This window comes from Canis lupus, chromosome 18, assembly GCF_003254725.2.
Source record: "Canis lupus dingo isolate Sandy chromosome 18, ASM325472v2, whole genome shotgun sequence".
Taxonomy (NCBI): Eukaryota; Metazoa; Chordata; class Mammalia; order Carnivora; family Canidae; genus Canis; species Canis lupus.
This window is the reverse complement of record NC_064260.1, coordinates 10,585,587-10,608,053: the sequence shown is the minus strand read 5'-3', so window position 1 is coordinate 10,608,053 and position 22,467 is coordinate 10,585,587. Positions and strand designations below refer to the sequence as shown.

The following is a 22,467-nucleotide window of genomic DNA, read 5'->3' as shown; positions in this document are numbered from 1 at the left end:
CACGGGACTGATTGTTGTTCTTTGGCAATGCTCGAATGAGATTGAAATAATTGCTGGGTGGTTCTGATGTTGATCGTGGTCCTTTCATTGTAGGACATGATGAAACTTTTTTTCTCAGATTCTGCTCATGGAAACTACCTCTCCTGCTTCTTTTCTTTCTCACCGTCTGGCTATTAGGTCTCTGATGAGCTTGTGAGTCATCATGTATTGGTCTGTACTGGCACATGCCATATGCTACTCTTGCACATACTTGCCACTCTTCTATATTGAACCAGTCATTTTTCTTCTATGAGCGCTGATAAAAGAATTTGCAGAGAGGTCCCCACTTCTTTGCCTGTAGTCGTGACAATTTCAGATTTTTACACAAGAAGTCTTTGCTGCTTCTAATTTTTTTTTTTTAGCCTGTCCTAGCTATTTATTTTCCTGTGTGCTGCTACAGAGGTCCTTGTGCATGGTGAAATTGCAGCTTTCTTGCATTCCCGCAAGCACCCATGTGGGTGCCGGTTGGAACATCCTTTCTTCGCTCTGGCAGAAAGGATTTTTACAGACTGCCATCCCTTTTGGCAGGGGGAGAATGACTTCCAAGCCGAGTGCTGCTTGAAAGAGGCACTCCCTCATCACTTATGACTGTACTCAGTGGTTACTGCTTGTGACACATTTTCAAATGGACCCCCCAATGGCTGCAGCTGTGATTAAAAGCTGTCTGCTCTCTGCCTCACTGGGGGTTTGCTGTTTAACCATGTCATGCACATATAGATGTGGGCTACAGCTGCATCACGGAAAACGTAAAGTGTTTTGTAAGATGAAAAATGAAATGAGTACCTGAATGACAAACTCCTGAATTTTCTCAGCCCAAGGCCCCGAGAGGCACTAGTTGGGAACCTAGCCATGTATGAGGTCCATAAAAGTAATTTAAGGAAGAAGAGCTAATGGTCAGTGAATATATACCATCTGCCAGTACATGCTTTGCACACATCAGCCAGCCTGAACATCTTAAAGATTTAAGTGCACTTGAACTTAGCAGCTGCATTTTGGCTCCTCTGTGTGTTTCAGGGTTCAGTCTGACCATTCGCAGATTAAAACAAGAAGAAAATAGTCTTTGTTTTTGGGAAGACTACCCAGATAGTCCCTGATACCAGGCTTGGTTTATCATGAGTGTTTTGAATGCCATTCTAAACAGAAGTTTGCCATGAATGCTATCTTAAAAAAAAAAAAATCAAAAACTCACATGAGCAGTGTGGCCTCAGAGACAGGGTGTCTCAAAGGCACAGATCACAACCCTTCCTCTAGATTAGAGAGACTGAGTATTCAACCTCTTGTACAATAGAAATGTACTAGAACCTAAGCCTGGGCTCTTTACCTCACGGGTGGGGAGTACACTTACCAAAAGGGTGTTCCCTTCCCTCCCCACCCTGCTCCACTGACTGACTCAGGAAAATCCAAACACGAATTCCCTTAGATGCACAGGAAAGGAATTTGGGGAAAATTTGAGATTTTCGTGTCTCCCTTCCCCCCTGTGCCTGCATCCCCCACCCCCATGCGTCAAGCACTCCCAAATCTCGGTGACCCAACACAGTCAATGAAATGCTAATCTATCACCAGCAAATTTAGGCTGACAATACTGTGAATCGACCACATCGATGACATTGATTATATTTCAAATATTTACAATATGGTGAGACAAGCCTAATTTATTTTCTAAAGAGTTCAGGGTAGGTATCACCGATCCAGAGGGGGGAAACAATGGAGAAATGTTTGTGGTTGCTATCTGCAATAATCTGATGCTGACAGAGAGTAGTATTTTATTTAGTAATTAACAGTGTAAAGGGGAGAGGAGCTGTCATGTTGGTTCTTAAGCTGGGGAATGTGATGAAAGATGATATCTACGATCTCATCCTTTCCACTTGTTTAGGATTGTCAGGATGAGAAATGTCAGCATTATGAAAGCCCGGCTCTGCTCTTGATATGATAAAACCCTTCAAAAGCCAGTCTTTCTCTACCTCATCCCCCTCCTTTCCCGCTCTCTCTCTCTCTCTCTGCACTTGCTTTTTTATTTATCCTGTTTTGTTAGATGGCAGAAATATAATTCTTTTCTTTCTTCCTATTATAAGCCACCATTTTTGTTTTATTATATGTTTCACAACCCCTAATGCCCCACTGAAAATTACCTTGTTAAATGACAGTGTTTCGAAGCCATGAATCCTTTCCACCATTCCCTCAGAGGTTTGAAACAGTCAACAGACTGTAAAGAATAAATAATAAAAAAGTATTGATTATTTTGATGACTGTGAGATTCAATTAAGTATTAATTTTGCCCTCCAGTGGACCTATCAAGGTATTCAAAAGGGAGGATTCGGCTCAGCTAAATGCGTGCTGAGTGCTTCAGCCTTAAATGGGGAGAAAATGTGTTTACCTACAGTATTTGAAGAAGAAGTGCATTGATGCACAGAGTCCAATATTTAAGTGCTATGCACATTAAGCCTTGGTGACAGTGACATTGTTTTCAGTGGTATGAGTATTGACTAAAGAACTGCATTTGATGACAGCTTAAACTATTTGTATTGATTAACATTTTCATAGATTATCATGTGTCATATCAAATTCACTTTTCAGGCATGAATACATTAAAAAAAAATAACCACGGGCATACCGCAACCAATGTAACGCGACGGGACAAGAGAGCATGCCGCCCCACCTGCTCCTGTGCTGGTCACCTGTTTCCTGCTCAGGAACCACTTAGGCATGAACTTGGCAATAAATAGCTCCCAGATAACGCAAAAAGGGCACTTCTTGCTTTTCTTTTCCTCCTGCGTCCGGTGTGTGTGCCAAAACAATATCATGCATCTTAGTTTGCAAATGGAATAGCAGGCTATCCTTGGAAAATATTTCTGATCCTAAGATGCCCTCCTAATGAGCTGAAGATAAAGCAGATTCAGATTATTGGGTGGGGGGGTGGGGGGGAAGTTTGCTTTTTTTTTTTTTTTTGGAGGTGATTTCTGTTTTCTTTCTCTTTAATGCTCTGGGCATAGGATGCTCTAGGTATCGGAATTATTGAACACAGTTTGTAAGTATTTTTCCAATTCCTTAACAAAAAAAATTTTTGAACCGATTTTTAAATCTATTTTGCTGTGTATTGTTTGCTTTAAAATGTTCGTTGGCTTTGGGGTCAGCTTCCGTCCCAAATCTGGGAGCGGGGAAGTCAACTTCTAAGGGTGCTGATGGAATTTACATGAGAAATCTCTTTTATTCCACTGAAAGCCTTTCGAGGACTCTTTTCTCCCTATCTCTTTTCTCTGCTCTGGGGATAGGGTTTAATTGCTTCTCCCCCAGGGAGAGTGCTTCTTAAAATAGCCCGTGGTTCCTCCATAGGGTGCTCCATCCTTTTTACTGTGTTGCTGGAGTACAAACCCAGCACTTTCTTTTTTCTTACTGCATTAAAGACGGAACAAGGTGTAAAAACATTCGCACAAAAAGCACATCCCACAATTAAAGCTGTGTTGGTTAGGTGGCTTTCAAAGAAGTTTTTTTTTTTTTTTCCTCCCCTTCTTCCCTCCGAAGCTTCCTGAATCTCTCACATGCTAGTTGAGCTTTAATAGGGTGGGGAGTAATGGAGAACTCCTCGGATCTGTAATAGCTCTTCACTTGACTGCAGCCAGCAATAACAGCGGGAGCAGCCAGAGATAAGAGAGAGAGGAGAGAGGGAGAGTGTGTGTGTGGAAGAGGGAGAGAGAGAGGGGAGAGAGAGAGGGAGAGGGAGAGAGGACACGCACACTCAAGCTGCCACTTTTTTTTCCTCCCCTTTACTCTTTTCCCCCATCCTAGGATCCAATGATAGCTGGACAAGTCAGTAAGCCCTTGCTGTCAGCGCAGAGTGAAATGAATGCGGAGTTGAGAGGTGAAGACAAGGCTGCTACTTCAGACAGCGAGCTGAATGAGTCCCTGCTTGCGCCTGTGGAATCAAATGACAGCGAGGACACTCCCAGCAAGCTCTTCGGTAAGTCTGTCTAGGTATTTCATTTCAGCCCTACCATGTTGTCCGGAAGAGCAATCCACACCCCCCCACCTCACCCTTTCCCTGTTGTTCATTCAATTTTCTTGTAAGTGCTAAAGAGGAGCCTCGCATCTCGGAGGGGCCGAGCCATCCGAGCCCATTCCAGCCCAGCCGGCTGGCAGGATGTCCTGAAAACTTTTCCCAGCCAGGAACTTCCTCGCTGCTCTTTGGGGCTGGTCAGATATTGCCAGAGTCCCCCACCCCCGGGGCTAGAGATTATTTAAAAAAGAAAAAAAAAAGAAAAAGAAAGAAAAAGTAGAAGAAGAAGAAGGTGGTAATAATAATCAGGAAATCAGTCCCATTGTGAGAATTGGTTAACATTTATTGAATAAGTATTGACTCGGTTTCGGGTTGCTTCGCAGCCTTTTGTTAAGAGGAAGGAGAGTGAAGAGTTATTATCTGTAGTCAAAAGACAGAAGAGGGGACTGAGAAATATCAATACAAGTCTTTCTGTGCCAGGTAAACAAAGGTGGCTACGGGAATTGGTCAGAGGAATAACATTTTGTAATCACAATTGGAATGGATAGCTCTTCTTTGGAAGGGCGGGGAGGATGAGGAGAGAAAAGGGGTCCTTTTGCATCCCTCCCCTACCCCTCTGCCCTGGACCAGACGTTTATAGCTTCTTCCTAAATGTGGAGGCAGCCCAGGACCTTTCAGGAATCTTTGTTCCATCAACAAAACCAGAGCGAGCAGAGTGCCACTCCAGCAAAGACATCTGTCATTCAAACAGATGACACTCTGTAAGCCAACTCAAGCAACTGTGATCTCTAATCAGAAAGGGGAGCCGGTTGTTGAGGCGCGTGACTGAGTGATGGATGGTGATAGATGTCTGTGCTGAGAAGCACTTTATGGGATAGAGTGACATTAGGTTTTCAGAACACTTGCTCCTGAAACACTTGCTTTTAATTATTTCAAGTGTTTATATACTTGTAACACTGAATATGTGTGTGTATGTACTAACTTGTTTATACATAGATCTATAAACTAATCTGATACGTGTACCTGATTTTATATAAATGTGTGTGTACATATATATATATATATATGTATGTCACGCAGAGCACTGCTGGATCTCAGGTTAAAAACACAGCCGTGTGTCTGAACGTCAAAGAAAAACACCATTGCCTAGACTGCTTTGTGGAGAAAGTCGTTAATTCAGCTAAAAAAAAAAATAATAATAAGCTTAATTTTTTTAGCCTCCGGGAAGAAAGCAGCTTCAATAGTTTGGCAACTCTAGGCCAGCTTCAACAGAGCAGCTTTTCTCTGATTTGAAATGCTCACTCAGTCAGACATGAGAAGGGGTGTTGCTGAGAAACTTTCTGTTTCAGATTTTCTATTGGTAAAATACAGTTTTACAGTGAAGAATATAATAGATGCCAGTTTCAAGAAATCCTGTTGTGTGATGCTTTTTTCAAAAAGCAGCAATTCCACCTGGCACATAGATTTTTTTTTTACACCTAGACATTAAGGTTTTAGCATTATTCACTCTAAAGGATTATTTTCTTGTAGTTTGAGTGTTTATGTGCATAGGGAGAGTCATGTCCTAGAACACTCATTTCATTTCAGGGGTTTAGTGAGAGAAGTCAGATAAAATTATAAATTACGGAAGAGCAAAACCATGCTCTAGCCTCCCTACACTAATACCAAACACTTTGATTTTTAAAAAGTCATCGGCTGTGAATTCAACAGAATTGCGGATAGTGGACTACTTGCTCCTAAACTTTGCATACATTTTTAAAAAGTAAATGCCTTTTGTAGACTTTCACTTATAACCCCAACTTAGTTTTTTTTCCCCTCAAGTAAACCAATAGAGGGGTGATTAATTTGGCTTCTCGGCATTTATTTAGATTTCCCACTGTTGAAAATTGTTACAGTTTTGTTATGTCACTCTTGCTGATTTGCATATGCAGAGAAGTTAAGCTTTAAAAAAAAGAAAACCCAAGAGGGTCAAAGACATTTGAATTAAAAGTTCATGGAAAATATATCTGAAGTGGAATAGTTATGGGGTAAACTAACGAATCATAGTTTAGTTTAGAAATATAGTGGATTAGAAGGTACTCATTTTTACTTTAAAATGCTCAACTTCTGAATTTTTGTGAGAGGGCACTTGGCACAATCTACATCTTACATCTGATATTCCTTATGCACTCACAAATGAAGTGAGTCATTTATTTGGTCTCTAAGGTGCTTTTTGAACATAGTGCAAATGTTTTCCAGTTTCCAATTAGGTGAGGAAGCAACCGGTAGATGAGCAGTTTTGAAAACTTGAGGCAAAAATGGGAGACAATAGGAGGCAGAAAGACTACAACATCCATGGAAAGCACCCAATGTTCTCTGAGGCTTCCTTAGCTATTGGGTCTCTTGTATCTATCCTGCTAATATCACTGGGACTTAGACTTAGAAAGCCCAGTTTGTGGAACTGACCAAAACTTTCTAGAATAATTCTCTCCCAGAATTTTTAGCAACTTTGGCCCCACTTAATGGGTGATAACGTAATGGCCCATCATTGTATTTGACATGAATACTGCTCAAGTGTTTTTGTTCTTATGTGTGGTTTTCATTACACTCTTTTGCCTGACAATGAAGAATTACATTTTTCCTGAATAACTGAGAGCATCCAGGCTTCTCTCAAAAACAATGATTTCCTAACATACTTTCTCAAACCATCATTCTCATAGCACGCACATTGCGTTCTTGAAAACTGGGCTTCCGTAATGAAAGGAGCAGATTGAGACAAATCATGTGCATCTTGGTATGTTTACTTTTGTGGGGAGATGTTTACCAACAACAGAAGACAAGAAAGGCTTAGGTTTTTGTTGTTGTTGTTGTTGTTTTCTTTTTCTTTCTTTTTTTTTTTTTTACTGTACCTGAAATTTCAGTATTGACAGATTTCTTTGGAGCTTATTCCCCCTTCTGTGTCTTGTTGAAATTAGCAGTCCAGAGGACAAGTCTGTTTCTGTCACAGTATGGGCACTTCGGCCTGAAACTACAGGAGAAAGGCTAATACTGATGCCCTCTATGGATAAACAAAGGAAATTCCAGGAACCATTGGGTCTTTTATGCCTCTCCTTAAATTGCACCTCTGCACTTAACAGCATCCAAAGGGAAACATACTGTGCAGAATGCTTCAGTGCTCTGTGCAACTCAGAATACCAGAAGGAGAAACCAGAAGCCATATGCCAGCCTCAGTAGAAAGTTCAGAAAAGGGCCCTTGTGTTTTATAAAGTAATTACATCAGAGGTAACATTTTGCTTAACTTGAACAGCTAGGGAGACTCAAGTACACTTAGGAGAGATGAATCCACATTTCATTGAGAAACGTGTGGTTGGGTCGTTCTCTGTGATATCATTAAGTGGTGCATTATTTATCCTGGTAAAGCCTGTTGGAATAACCATCTCCTCTCTTGGTCTGTGACTGTTTTATGCTAAGCTCTGAGCTGTGGAAAAGAGTATGGAGGAGAACAGACTTGCATGTCAGGGGGTATTAGCAGAGAATTTGGCTCCGTGTCTCGCTGTGTTTCAGCTGCATGATCAAATGAGCGATGCCACACAGGGCCAGCCATTTCATATGTGCCCAGTGATGTACATATTTGAAACCATTCTCAAAACTGGCCCTTGGCAAACAATCTCAAAGGGAAAAGGTTGCTGTGTTTCTCTAGTGACATTTATAGCACCGTGTCAATGTGGTGCTTCATTTTTAGTTATGCTCATCAAGAATTCAGTGTTCCACATTCAGTCAAGTTGGATTCTAAAATTCAAATGGTAGAGCATCAACAACTAGGCCAGGGAGATGACCACAGAAAGTATAAAAGTAATATATATCCCCGGAAAAATATCTGTACTAAAGTTTGCCCATGCAGTCTCAGCTGAAGAAGTGAGACCGCATAAAAACAGGCCCTAAATATTTTCTCCCATATATATTTGAAATTCGAAAGATGATTTATTAACAGTATTCCTCCTGGGAGTATTTTTATTGTTTCAAGATAAACCTCCTGATTGCTTTTCTTAAAGTCCCAACTACCTCGGATGGCTGGGCTAGTCTGTGGCTCGCTGTTCAGCGGTGCCACGCTGTATGGGAGTGGGGCACACAGCTCACAAGCCCTGAGCTGAGATGTAAACAAAAAAACAGTTATAGGCATTGTACCCGAGGTATAGAGTGACAGTTGGTTTTCTCTTCTGATACTGTGTTTTTCTAGGTTAACAGAAATCGCATATAATGATACTCGTAAGTGTGGGTTTTTCAATATCATTTATCTCTGAACTTTCGGGAAAGGGTTGAAAGTTGGGTCAGTGCTTCTTCCCTTGCTAGAAAATGTATTATCTGTAGCGGAAAAAAAAATTTTCCCCTTTCCTTTCTGTGATCTTTCTCATAGAAACATGCATGATAAGATTTTTTTTTTAAATTGCCATCCAGTTTGACTTGATTAGAATTTATGGCAGTGGAGTCGTTTTCAATGACAAAAGGATAAAGGACTAAATTGTCTGTCACCCCTTGAGACAGTGGTCTCTGCAGGTCAGCATGGAGGTCATTGGTAGGGCATTATTGGGACTGCACTTTGTGGTCATGCTGCCTGTGAATGAGTGGGGGCCTTCATTGTGGCATCACTGTATTACTTTATTTAAACATCTCTCTCAAGGTTCCAGTGCCTTGGATATTTATAATATTCTGATAAAATATGCTGGGGCCAGTAATAAGTATGTCAGGCTTAAGCACAAGAAGGATTTAGCTGGCGGATGATGAAGAATAGTCCCTCGAGAAATATATTTATTTAAAATAAGCATCATTCTTCTATATTTTTGCAAGTTTTGATATTCTATTAATGGAAAGTGTATACTATTTTTCACTGAAGAAAGTGTATTTTGTGTTAGGGAAATATTAAAGGAGTATATTTTAACTAAATAATTTGGATAATAGATTCTATGCAAAAATGTTTTTTTTTCAGAAATAGTTATTTAAAAGAAACCAATAGAAACCTATATTTGTGTAAGTAAAGGAGCTATATGATAAGATATTTGTCAAAAATTGATTATGGTTTTGTAGGCAAACAAACCCTTGTGGTGTTCTTCTCTGCCTACTGAGGAGGAAATGCACATTTAGATACATTTCTCAATATTTAGGAAAAACTAAAGCACCTAGGTACTTCTTCTAAAAAAAAATCCAGGGTGTGTGTAGACAAATTTAGTTTTTGTGTTCCTCCCCTTAGCCCCCTCCCCAGAAAACCATTGTAATACTGCCTGGACAAGTAAATCCACTTTGAGCAGCATTAATGTGTAAATTTTGAAATAAAAACAAACCCATATGAAATAGCACAGATGTTCAAACTTTTCACCATGTCTGATGGTGGAGCAGCTATGCTCATTCCTAAGTGACTGTTTAATGGAGGACAGTGCACAGTAAGTGACACAGGAGGCCATGGGGACTCTCTTAGTGGCTCCCTTTTCTGCTTCTGCCTTGTTTGGGGTGTTGAGGTCAGACATCTGTTCGGAGAAGAAAGTTCAGTATTGCAGCATCTAAAGACGCTGTCCACGCTAACACATTAGCAAACCAAAATGCTGGTACAGTTTTACATTTTTCTTCTATCTGGATGGCTACGATTCCTCTATTTTGTTGTCACTGCTGTTATGTGGTCCTATATACAATTGGAAATAAGATAAAGAATTAGAAATTACATGACTCTGCACCATCGCCCCTTTAAATGATCTCCCTTTAGTCTTTTTAGTGTCTTGGATGTTTCTGACTTAAAGGTTACAGGGCGTTCGAGTGGTTTTGTAGTTCACCCACACCAGTTTATGTCATAATTAATAAATAGAGGTGCATTCCAGATGCAGGGTCCCAAGGCTTGGCCCTTCAGTGGGTTACCTTTTCTCAATTACCCAATTTAATGATAGAGTTAGCATCGCTCTGGTAAGAACTGACCAAATAAAAAATTCCCCCACTTGAAAAATGAGACGTAAGTGACTATTTCAAGTGGACCTTGCTTGCTATTAGACAGTAAGCAAATAATTTGTGAGAGGACCGGTCCTTCCTTTGATTGGCGATCTTGCTGGCTTGTGTTTGGGGATTAATAATACATCAGACATTCGCACATTAACAAGAGAGTAGATGTGAAGGAAGAAGGGTGGAGGGTTACTAGAGCTGTTATTGGGCTGCTCCTGATTATTCTCGGGCCTTCCCTGGGCTGAGACCGGCCGAGGAGTAGTTCCAGCTGCCCAAATATGCACCTAGCTCCACTTAACATGTTTCACGATTTTCTTATGCTAAAGAAAAAGATAGCAAAGTGTTTATACCAAACTGGCACCCTGTCAGGGGGCAATCTGTGTAAAGTTTCCTGCTGTCAGGTTAATAAATTTTTTAAAAATATCCAAAGGCAGAGGTAGCTAGAGAAAGCTCCTAGTAACAGTTGCCATTCTCCAGCGGATGGGTTTTTCTTTAATATCCAGCGTGGCTCTGGAATTATGTGTGTTGTCTTCTGAGGTTTTATACTTCGCTGGTGTTTTTGCTCAGCTCTCCTTTTATTAATGATGTTTCAGTCTTACTTTTAAAATGTTGATCCTGTAAAATTTCAGGCGTCTTTTTTTTTTTTTCTAAGAGAGAAATAAGTCAACATCATTTGTTTCAATCTGGTATTTACAGTGGAGCATGTACCTTCATGCTATAAGCCTGGACGAGGTTCTGAATCTGCCAACATGGGACTTTTCTTTGGGAATGCCTTGGTAATATTTACATTAAAATCCATCCAGAAAGGAGTCCCTGAGCTTTGGCAGCTTGGGGGCCTTCTGTCTGTGGAGGATGCCTATTTATTACACATGTTGACCTGATTCGTCAGGTCATGTAAACTCCCACCTTCTGATTCTCAAAGTCAGATTTTATAAAAATATGAAACAAGTGCAGGCTAGTTGGATAACATCTCTTACTCTGTGTTGTGATATTACTGTGTGCTATCAAAAATGGACAAAGCCATTTTAATGGGAACACAGAGGTCAGTGAGAATAACACTGACTCTCTTGTGGTTGAAAAGAGTCTTTCATTCTCAGAGAAATAGAAATAAACTTTGTTTTGTTAAGCATTCGAAGAGCATTTTTAAGAACCACCTACTGAAGATGCACAGCTCTTGACATCTCTTTGTAATAGTTAGCTGCTACTTTTTAAAAATCCTGGCATGTTGTATGAATATCTTTATTTTGTCTGAGAACTGAAAAGACAATCCATGCTCAAATTTCTCTTCCAGTCTTCTCTTTGAAAGTGCTCCTTAGGATCTTACATGTGCAGAGAATATACTGGCTTTTATTTTCATTAAAAAATTAGCCACCTGGAACAACATAACTAATACAGTCTAAGCCACTTGTGCTGGAGGACTGCACTGCCCTCCAGACTAATTTAACAGTCTTGTGAATATGTTTTCCTGCTAGATACTGTTTGGCATTAGCAGCTTTCTTAGTGTTGCATTTTTTCCTAAGTCAGTGCTTTTTAAGTCGATGTATTCCCCAAATCTCTTGTATTATTTTGCTTTCATCCAATTAACGAGAAACAAACCCCAATTGTGGTGAAAGTTTGTGAAAGCCAAGAAACTCATCTTTAAAGACTAGTATTAGCCATGTGGTTTAAAATTACAATGCCCATTTCCATTTTCTTAGCAATTCCATACTTTGTGTTTGTTTCCCTGTGTTTTCTTCCCTCAGCACCACGAATGCACAGTGAATAACTGCAATGCTACACACGCAAAATGTGTGTAAATGTGTGTATGAACCACGTGTGGATGTGTGTAAAATGTATGCATAAACACGTGTGTAAAACATATGTGCAAATATGTTAAATGTGTGGAACACGTGTGTAAGCTATGTGTGCAAACCATGTGTTAAATGTGTGTAAAACATGTGTGTGTGTGGATGGCATGTTCTCCATATATTCTCTTGTGTTCATTTGATACATGGTATTTTTTACTGTTGGTAGCATGTGTGTCTTTTCTTTATCATAAAATTGATAAAGCCTAATTTATAATTATAAGCTTTTTTTTTTAGTTCAGGCTATATGTATATCACTTAAATGCACTTCTCCTATACCTGTGAATACTTAACAATGCAAGCTTCCAGATAAAATTTTCAAAAGTAATCATTTACCGATAAAGGACAATATTATATTACATAGTATTGCTTCAAGCATAGTTGGGCTATTATCCAAATTCCAGTGGCTTCTTCAAAGATGCTCTTTGCTGAGCAGAGAAGACAATAGGGTTTCTCAGAATCTGTGCAGTTAATGCAGCAAAGAGATTTGGGGGTTTCTGCACAGTTTGATTTATAAGGAATATATATATATATTTAAAGCATTACATAACTTGCTCGAACTAGAGAAGATGCTTGGAAGCTAAATATTAGGAACCTAAGTATTTGTCTACCTGTGGGCACACACTACAAACATTTATCTTTTTCTTTTTTTTAAAGTAAAAAGTGTTTGTTATCGAGTTAGCACAGTTTTTTTGCCTGTAAGGATTTCATGGACCTAAATATACATTTACTTGTACACACTTCAAGATAGAATGGGTGTTTAACGCACAATAAAGAAATCACATTTCAAACATTTGCTATTAAAATAGTATGGTGTACTTAATCTCCTTTTGCAGTTCTCGATGGCCACATATGTGGCGATTTGTCTTTTAATAGCAATATGGCAAGATTTACTTTTATGAATGAATGGTTTGGGGTGACTTATTGCATGAGAGAATCTCCACTGTTGAAGGAGAGGAAGGGCTGAGGGATTAATTTGATTTAAAAATGCAAACATTTGAAGCTGTTTATAAAGCATGAAAAATTATTACTGAAGAGTGAATTTCTGCCAAAATCAGCCAAGGGTAGAAGAGAATAAAAAAATCAAATGGAAAAATACATTTTCCTGTATTTAAAAACATGTAGATGTGGAAGCGGTATTGGAGGGTGGGGGTGAAATGACCTTTTCCAAAACCTGCATTTTTTCTTTGATATATCTAATGCCATAGAGCAAATAGAAACATGTCAAGAAGGAAGCGCTCTATTTTCAGAAGGAGAAGCAGGAAAGAAACAGTGAAGAAGCCTAGCATGTTAATGGATTCACTTGCTATCCATTAATCACACTGTAATCTATGCATGAATCGTCAGAAAAGTGAAACTTTCATAAACTTTTGGAAAGAAACCTACACCATTTTTCTAGATGTTGACTGGCTCATCTCTTTCTGATTCCTGAGATTAAGGAATTACTCTCAAGAGTCGCTAAGAAATTATTCAGATTCTCAGGTAGACTGGTCTATTCCCTTGTTGTGGTTTAGAATCTTTCCTTCTGCCATTAGATTCCATGTTTCTCATAATTTGCTAACAACCCAATCAGAATTGGCGGGCCATCAAATCGGTGTCAAAAATTAAGTACCGTGCTTCAAAAGGGATTCGTGTCTACAGCTGCCTGCTTAAAAAGATCAAACAAGCACAACCCCCCTCTAGAACTCGCCAGATTGGACATTGCTGCTGGCGTGGGGACGGTTGCGCTAGCTTGGGATGGTAGCCACCTGTCTTGTCATCTGTAGTGTATCAATATGTTTTTATAATGATACAATAACCTGAACCCTGTAACAGTTTATGGTCCTTTTGAGAATTCTTATGGATTCTTAGAGTGACGGAGGTCTGAGAAAAGATCTTGAAAGCTTTCACAAAATCTGGCTGGGTGACAGAAAAAGTAGCAGGACTGTGATTTAGTTGCTATGGAATCCTATTGACTGGGAACATCATTAAACTTTTAAGTGAAAACAAAAGCCGCAAAACAAATGGTAGAAAGGAAAGGTGAGGGTCCCCCTCCCCCAATCAAGGACAGCAGGGATTCAGAAGCATCAGAGGCTCTGAGGGGAGGGGCCCAATTTCCTGAAGCTCAGTGTTGAACTTGACATCCTACTGAGAAATGGGCTCCTGCTTGTGTACAGTTGCCAACATTGCCCAGGCAATCCGAGGTAGGGCCCTCCATCCTGGCATCTAGCCGACCTGGTTGTTGTGTTTTCATTTTCCCTGGAGGTTGGTCTTAGTCAATGGTAAATAAAGAGCTTGAGGTTTGAATCCAGCACCTGGGAGAACACAAAACCCAGAAACAGCAGGAAATAATTAATCCCAACCAGCCACCGGGCACCAGGGATAGGCTGGGAGACCTCGGTCCTCTTAACGTCTGTAACACTGCTAATTTCTCTGGACTTTTAAAAATCCGCTTCCACATGAGCTCTCAAAACCCATAAAAGTGTGGCATGTAAAGTAAATTGTTTGTCACTTGCCTGCGACCTGCCATATTTATTGTCAGGAGAAATGGACATTAGTTGGAGAAGCAGTTGTTAAAGGCCAAACAATTTTTTAAAGATGGCAAAGATGCGCGAGGGCTTTCCTTTTTCTAACAATGAGCCGCCCCTTCAGACATCAAAAGACAAGATAATAAGACACTTCAAGCACAATGCAAGATTATATTCAACATCTAAAGGCTCATCTCTTGTCAGTTTGCATTTACTGTTCCAGGGATGTGATGCTTCTATCACGTTTCTGTCAAGGGGAGTTTGGCAGAAGAGGCGAGGGCTCTTATTTCACACACTTAGGGCTTTTTTTTTTTCTTTTTTTTTTTTTTTTTTATCAAATAGCCCACACTTGTTCTGATTCAACCAAAATGGAGGGATAATTTGAAGAAGGTCATGCGCAAGCACAAAAATCTCATATTGATTTGTGTGATTAGAAGGCATTAAAATTGCACGTTGATGTTAGTTGCTGAGATGTTTTGTCAGTTTATTTGGTAATACACTTTTTGCAGCCTGGGGGAAGAAAAAAGATGACTTAAAATTTAAAAAGGGATAGCTGAAAGCTGAAATTGGTTCCCTGAATGTGACCAGATTTGAACATTTAACAAGTGAATGTAAAAATAATTTAATGGCTTAGTTTAACAATATTTGAAATTAGCTTATCTGAGGAAATGCTTCACTTGGTGCAAAACCAAAACAGCACAGCTATGCCTATCAGAGGAAAGAAATATATAGGCGAGATTATTTTTTAAATACTTTAAACATTGATTTCATATATTTAATATATAGATAAAAGGGGATGACATTTTCAATATAAATGTAATTATGAAGCTATTTTATACTGGTCATCAAATTTTTAACATTTGGCGCTCCTTGAAATTACAGCATCATTATATTTGTCATTTTATGCCATTCTTAGTATATGTGCCCTTTTCCAGAGAGGGTACTAAAGAATAAATAAAAGAGTTTTAAAATTATTATTATTGTTCTCTGTCCAAATTTATCACATTTCCTCCTTTGCTCTCTGACAGCCACAAAGCTGTACTAGAGCACATTCTTTATTTTTTATTTATTTTTGGTGGAGGGAAGCACATCTATAGAAGTTAGAAAAACCAGCTTTTTCTCTCAAAATAAAACAATTGATGAAAATAAAACCATGATATCCTAGGATCATTTCTCTATTCAATCTTTGAAATTACTTTTCCTAGGAATTTTCATCAACCCTCTGTGTCTTCATTTCCTATATTTTTCTTTTATGCTGCAAAGTGTTCTGAAACTGACTTTCGTACTTTTGTGCTACTTTCACATATCAAGACAAAGGAGATGTGCATACGTACAGTGTAGTTACAACATGACATAGTAGAAGTGAAACCCATAATTTGTCCTATTTGTTATGTAAGCCTTTTCCACGCTGTGCAGTTTATGTATTCCACATGCAAGAGTTAATTCATCCACTCAACAAATATTTGTTGAGTGCCTGTTCTGTGGCAGGAGCGGTGATGCACTATGTGGACTCAATGGAGAATACACTGGAAAGAAACGACCACCCAGTCTTGCTCACCCACTACACTGGACACTGAGGATGAATCAGATTGAACCAGGCAGGTTCGCACCACCCTGAGATAGCCCACAACCAACATGGTATATTAATATCCCATTTCCTTCCTCGTTTCCTGTGACTCTTCGGGAAATCTTAATCTTCAAAATCATGCATGTCAGAAGTAATTCATTGGTCAGAAACCTAAACAGTTGGGAAAAACGATCATCCCCCAAAAAATGAGGAAGAAGAGAGGATTTGTAAGTGATTCAGGACAAACTGCATTCATTGTGTTTTCGTCACAGAGTTTGGTGCTTATGCCGTAAAACAGAATTATGATTCTTTAGTCATTGTTTCTTAATCTTGTCCATAGGGAGAATGAACTGGATTTATCTTTTCCTCCCTGTCTCTCCTGCCTCCTCTCTCCTCCCAAGATTCTAGTTTGTTTATCGTTTAACCTCATGTTGTGGGTCAAGGCTCTGGAGTCAGGCTGTTTTTTGTTGGCTGGGTAGGTGAGGTATGGAATGTGTTTAGGTCTCAACTTCCCCGTCTCGGCATGGAGGAATTGATTGTGCTTACTTCAGAGGGCAGCTTGACATTGAACTGAGGTGATGTGTGTCGAGCCCAGCATTCAACAAATACCACACTTTCTTAGGAGTTGAAAATTAACTTTTCTTTGTTAGGAGGAATTTGATTAAATTTTATCAACAGATATCAGAACACCAATAAGGAAATTTCTGAGGCCTTTGGAATTAGCCATGCTCCTCCCTAAGGAAACATCAGCCCCTAGGGCTCTCTTGGCCAAAGTAGAGTTCTGGGGATCTTTTTCTCCTGACAACAACACCCCTTCCTTCTTTAGGACGTTAGGCACTGCTTTCCTCCTGAGTCCATTTAGGAAAGGATTCAGACTCATATATAGATGACAAGAAGGTTCTAGAGGAGGCAATAATTCACTATTTTCATCTTGGGGAGTAGGTGGGCAGTGCAATGGACAAGGATGGAAGCGGGCAGTTATGTATCTTACTCTTCTCTAAATTTAAAAGATTGGAGTGTGTGATTCTTTCAAATCATAGAAATTTTAAAAATAATTTTGGCATCGAGAAGTGATATGGAACCAGATGTCCGTGGGCGACAGCAAATGCTTCTCTAACGTGTGGTTAGGTCGATACCCTGATGGCAGTCTGCCTTTTGGTGCTTTCCCTCCAAGGCGTGTGAGTTGTCTCTCCAAGGGCATTTGCCAGCTCTCAGGCCAAGCACTTAACTTCTTTCTTCCTGGACCACATTGTTGCCAAAATTAGGAGCATAGCATTTGCTTCCAATTCAGTGCTCCGAGATCTTGCAGAGGATCTTCACCACATCAAGGTGAACTATACAACATTTCAGAGAGAGAGAGAGAAACATTCCACTGAACTCACATGAAGATAGAGGAAGAAGGGCTTGGCAGAAGGATTGTAACCAGGGTTCAAATCCCTGCTCTTGACCCACGCAGAGTGCTATGACTTCCTGTGCCCTCGTTTCCTCTTCTGTAGCTTGAGAAGTCAGATAATCTAACAAGGTGTTGAAGATTACATCTAGGAAGACAAGTGAGGTGCCTGCACATGGCGGGTGTTTTATAAATGTGGTTCTCCGCCCCCCTCTCCTTAAGACCAATCATGTTATATTTCTCAGGTCTGAGACGTATCCTGTAGGCAGGGTGGATCAGACATTGATGGTCAGATGAAGTAGGCATTTTGAACACTAAGCTCTGCTTTCCTAATCTAACTTTATCCATAAATGCCAAGATTCAAGCTAGGTCTAGAGAGAATCATCTCTGCTCCAGAAATAAAGAGGATTGGATTAGGTTGTGGGTCTTCTCTGTCTCTGTGGGGAGCTCTTTTCTGCCTCCCCAGTAAAGCTCGCCTCTCAAAGCATTAGTTGTACGTTAAGTATTGGAATATAGCTGCGAGTAGAAGTCCATGGTATCTTCATTCCTTTGGGAACGTATGCTGATGTTTATTTAGGACTTTCTAATCTTCCACAGTGAACTCTTTATTCATTTTTTAAACAAATAAACCAAAACCAAAATGGCAACCTCAGAAAGTCTTTCAGTGCCACATTTCTAAGAACTGAACGTGCTGTGAAATTTAAGTAGGTTAAATTGACATTTAAGGCCATATTTAGGGGAAAATGTGTTATTACATTTATTAGGGATATTTAGAGATTTTGGTTGATATTACGAAAATCTACTACCTTTTGTAGACACTACCAAAGAAGTCAGGATCACTAGGAGAGCATCTTTTTGTTGTTGTTAACATGACAATCCCACACACTTTTAATTACATATTGATCCATGCCCTGTGCACATTTATCAGAAATTATGGGCACTTCTGGGGCACCTTGTGGCTCAGTTGGTTAAGCATCCGACTCTCGATTTCAACTCCCACATTGAGCTCCACGCTGGGTATGAAGCCTACTTAAAAAAAAATATTGGCATTTGTAAAATCACTTATTTAACATGTGTCAATTGATAGTGATAAAAGGTGATATTGAGAAATATTAAATCATACTTGAAAATTGAATTCATATACATGTTGTGTTAATATTAAGTAGAAGAGACAAAATTTCCTTGAAGCCAGTGACAATGACCATCCCCTTTGTCTAATGTGACAGTTTTGGCTCTCTTCACTGAGTGTATGTATAGGACATTTTATCTCTTACTGGTTCCAACTCTTGGTACCAGTGTGATCTTGTTGTTGGGTGACCAAATGAATCTGTCTCTACTTGGTTGTGTCACTGGGTAGTATCAATGTGGAAGGGATAATGTTGGGAAATCGAACACAGAGTTGAGCTTCATTAAAGGTTTATATAGTACAGGGAGAAGAAAACTCACCTCTGCTCTGAAGAGTGGGTACAGATTTATTTCCTGAGCTTCTCATCCACCTCTGATGGGCCTTTCCCACACCAGTCCCTTCTAGCCACCATCTAGAAGATACTTTCTTCGAGCACTACATTCAAAGCTGAATTGTCCAATTTTTCATATTAAAGTTAAGTTGCCTTTTTAATCAGTCCTGATGAAAAGTCAGCATTTAGGAGAAGAATTGCTTCTTCTAGATTAAGGGTTTTTTTGTTTTATTTTGTTTGCTGTTTTGTTTTGTTTTTACTATTTCTCTGCTCTTGCGTCTTGCGGTGGCTCAAAAATCTTCCTTCCTCAAAATCTCCAATATTAGAACAGTCTTAGACACCCCTGGGAGTTTGTAGCTTACCTTCTTCATTGAAATATTAAAGTGGACTTGTATTAGACCTTTTTAAAGGTGATTTTCCTCATGAAAATGGCAATATTTTTATACTGCCTTTTAGATGGACGCTTTGGTTCTTGGTCTTCTGATTCCCCAGAGAGGCATTTTTTTTCTATCAGATATCAGTCTTTTACAGAAAAATCTATAGAATCTATATAGCCATACACTGTTAGTAACTATCATTTCATTTCAATTAGGTGAAAGGGGCCAGGTGCAAATAACCATTTAATATCTTGATGTGTTCTCTAAGCTGCTTATAATGAACTTATTGAGAGGCTAATTTATTTAGATCCATTTACTGAGTGTGTCCCAGTCTGCTACCCTTTTTCCTTTCTGTGGTCACAATATTTTGGCTAAGCTTCTTGATTTCGCACATTATGATGAATCTTGCCTTCCCTTGCTTTCCAACTATTTCCTCATTTTTTAAAACCTCTTTTGCAGCCATTTCCAGTGTTTGCCTAGTATTATAATGACTTGTGCATTTGTCTGCCTCCCTTGCTGGGTAGCAGGCCCCTAGAGGACAGATAATAGATCTTGCATATATTAAGTGCCAGATAAATGTTTTTTGAATTGAACTGCTTCTGAATTGGATGTTTCTGGACATCATCCACACTTGGTAAATACTTACTGAATATTAAGGGGAAATAGACTCTACCCACAGGAGTCTACTCTTCAACTAAAGAAAGAATGAGGTTGTGTGTGTGTGTGTGTGTGTGTGTCAGCAAAAATGAATCACAAAACAAAGGTAAAGAATTGTTTGTTCACATATTCAACAAATATTTATTGAGCACCTTTGCACTAAGTATTGTGCTGGGGGCTGAGGATGTAATAATGAATTAGACTTTGTCTCTGTTTCGTGGAGTTTACAGATGGTAGGGAACTCTTGCTGTGGTGAGAAATGCTTTGCCAAGAGAAGTACTGGATGCTATAGAAATGAATAATGGGATGACGTGACTTAGTTTGAAGGGTCAGGTGTTAGGGTGGACACTGAGGGAACAGCATGCAGATATTACTTTGGCAAAGTACTCCTTTCTCATTAAAGATAGTCTTGGTGGAACTGTCAACCAAGATGTTCCATAATTCCTAGACAAAGATTATATGTGCCCCAAAGTAGATAATTAGTTCACTCTCTCCTGGGAGGCTAATTCTTTTTTTTTTTTTAATTGGAGTTCAATTTGCCAACACATAGCATAACACCAGTGCTCATCCCATCAAGTGCCCCCTTCAGTGCCCATCACCCAGTCACCCCCACCCCCCACCCACCTCCCTTTCTACTACCCCTTGTTCATTTCTGGGAGGCTAATTCTTGAACTGAGTAATAGAAGGACTGAAAAACAGCTGAAATGTGTCCACATGGTGGCGATCCTAGAAAGTGCCAGTAGTTTTTACCACTTTGATTTCCTTGGAAGAATCTTGATTAGTGTCTTTTCAGAGATCTAGATATTTAACTTTTTCCCTTTGATTCCATGAACTACCTCAAACCCTTACAACAAATTCTTTCCCCCTGCCTTTCTCATATTGCTTAAGTAGGCCAGACTAGGGTCATGTTACTTGCAAGTGAATAACCCTTGTCCTGGTATGTTCATGATCTCCAGAGTTACATTTAGACAAGACATTCTTCTAAAATTGATATATAAAATTGATATCTCAGAGTTAGAGCAGAGAAGCTTTTCCAGGTTGGGCAAATAGCATGGGCAAAGGAACAGAGTGAGAGAGTTGTGTTGGGCTATAACTTTCTCTGATAAGAAGTAAAGAATGAGAAGGATTTGAATTCATCCTGGTAGAAAGAGGGGTGGGGCCAAGTGCAGTGTTAGTTACAGATGCTGAAATCTGCCTTCTGAATTAGCTAAGCTGGGGAAGCTTAAGAGAAACAGGCTAAAATTTAAATGTTCCTCCCCTTCCTCCTGCCTAGCCTCAGGCCCATCCAGAGCACCCACCACCAACACTAAGTGCCTTCTACTAAAGTGTCGGTGCCACTGTTTCTTATGTATAAATACCGTCATTACAATGATACTTTTGATTACATTATCCATGGCTGCATTATAACCCAACCCAAAATTTAGTGGCTTAAACAATGACAACATTTATTTCACTCACAAGTATTTAATTTGGGAATGGATTGGTAGAGTCCATGCATTTCTCTTACACTTGGCTGCAATCATCTGAAGGCTTATGTTTTCACATGTCTGGTGGTAGATGCTGACTGTTGGCCAGGACCTTTTTTCCAGGTTGTTGACAGGAATACTTATGTATTCTCCATGTGACCTGGGCTTTCTCTCAATATGGTGGCTGGGTTCCTAGGGCAAAGGGAGAGAGAAAAGAGAAAGCCAGATGGAATCTAGCTTTTATAAACTAGACCTCTCTACCTTGTCCTTGGAAGTAGAACAGCATCCCTTCCATCACTTTCTATTCAATAGAATCATGAGTCATTAATGCTCCCTCATATTCAAAAAGAAGAGAACTAAACTCTACTACTTTGATGAGGAGACTGTCAACAAGTATGTGGCAAGTTACAAAACCACCACAAAGGCAATATTACTTCTACATCTATTTCTTTTCTTTCTGATAAAGTAAGTAAATACCTTTGGTAGGGAAGGTCTTTTTATTAGAGAGTAGATATTCTTAACAAAACCAGAAGGCCTTGTTTAAGGCAAGGTTGAGCAGAGGATAGCTTCTACACCATTTAATGAGTATGGATCAATATCTTCTAGATATTTGTGTGTCTACTTCTACTGAAAGTTACCTTCTTTATCACTTTCATTTTTCTTAGAGATGAAGAGGTTCAGTTTAGGTTTTGGAAACTGGTCTTTATAAACACAGGAAAAATAAAGGAAGTCTCATCTTAGGGTGTCAGGGGCAGATGGAGAATAGAATCTGAAAGCCCACTATGTCCACGCTTATGACAGACCATTGGTTACAGCAAATGAAAACAGATTTCCCAAACCTAACATATTAAGTTCAATACATTTCTCTTTGGTAATAACAGACAGAAATTTCAGTTATAATAAACCATTTCTGAGCCTTTATGTCTACCACTAGACATTCTAAAGAAGGATGAGCTGGTAAAAGAAAGTTGGTTTGTAGGAAGGCATTTCATGTAATTATTGTTTATAAGAAAATCATTTTTATCACAATTTTCTAAAAATATTTTTAAATTAAATGAATTCTACATTTGAGGGTTCCATACTTCAAAAATTTTTCTGGCTCTATATAAAATATTATTTCTTTAAACATCTTGAATTCTTAATTGATTGCACATTATGTAATGTATGACATTTCTGTAAAGAAGGATCATCAGAGGGCAGCCTGGGTGACTCAG

At 39.3% G+C, this 22,467-nt stretch overlaps 1 protein-coding gene across 4 annotated transcripts in view; it reads left to right on the top strand.

The window, feature by feature from the left end:
• POU6F2 (POU class 6 homeobox 2) overlaps positions 1-22,467 on the top strand; it is a 479,107-nt gene that overhangs the window by 97,717 nt on the left and 358,923 nt on the right. For all 4 annotated transcript variants that reach the window (XM_025449467.3, XM_049096429.1, XM_049096431.1 and 1 more), the window contains one exon: positions 3,823-3,994. In XM_025449467.3, the coding sequence (XP_025305252.2) occupies positions 3,823-3,994 (172 nt within the window). The remainder of the gene's footprint in view (positions 1-3,822; positions 3,995-22,467) is intronic.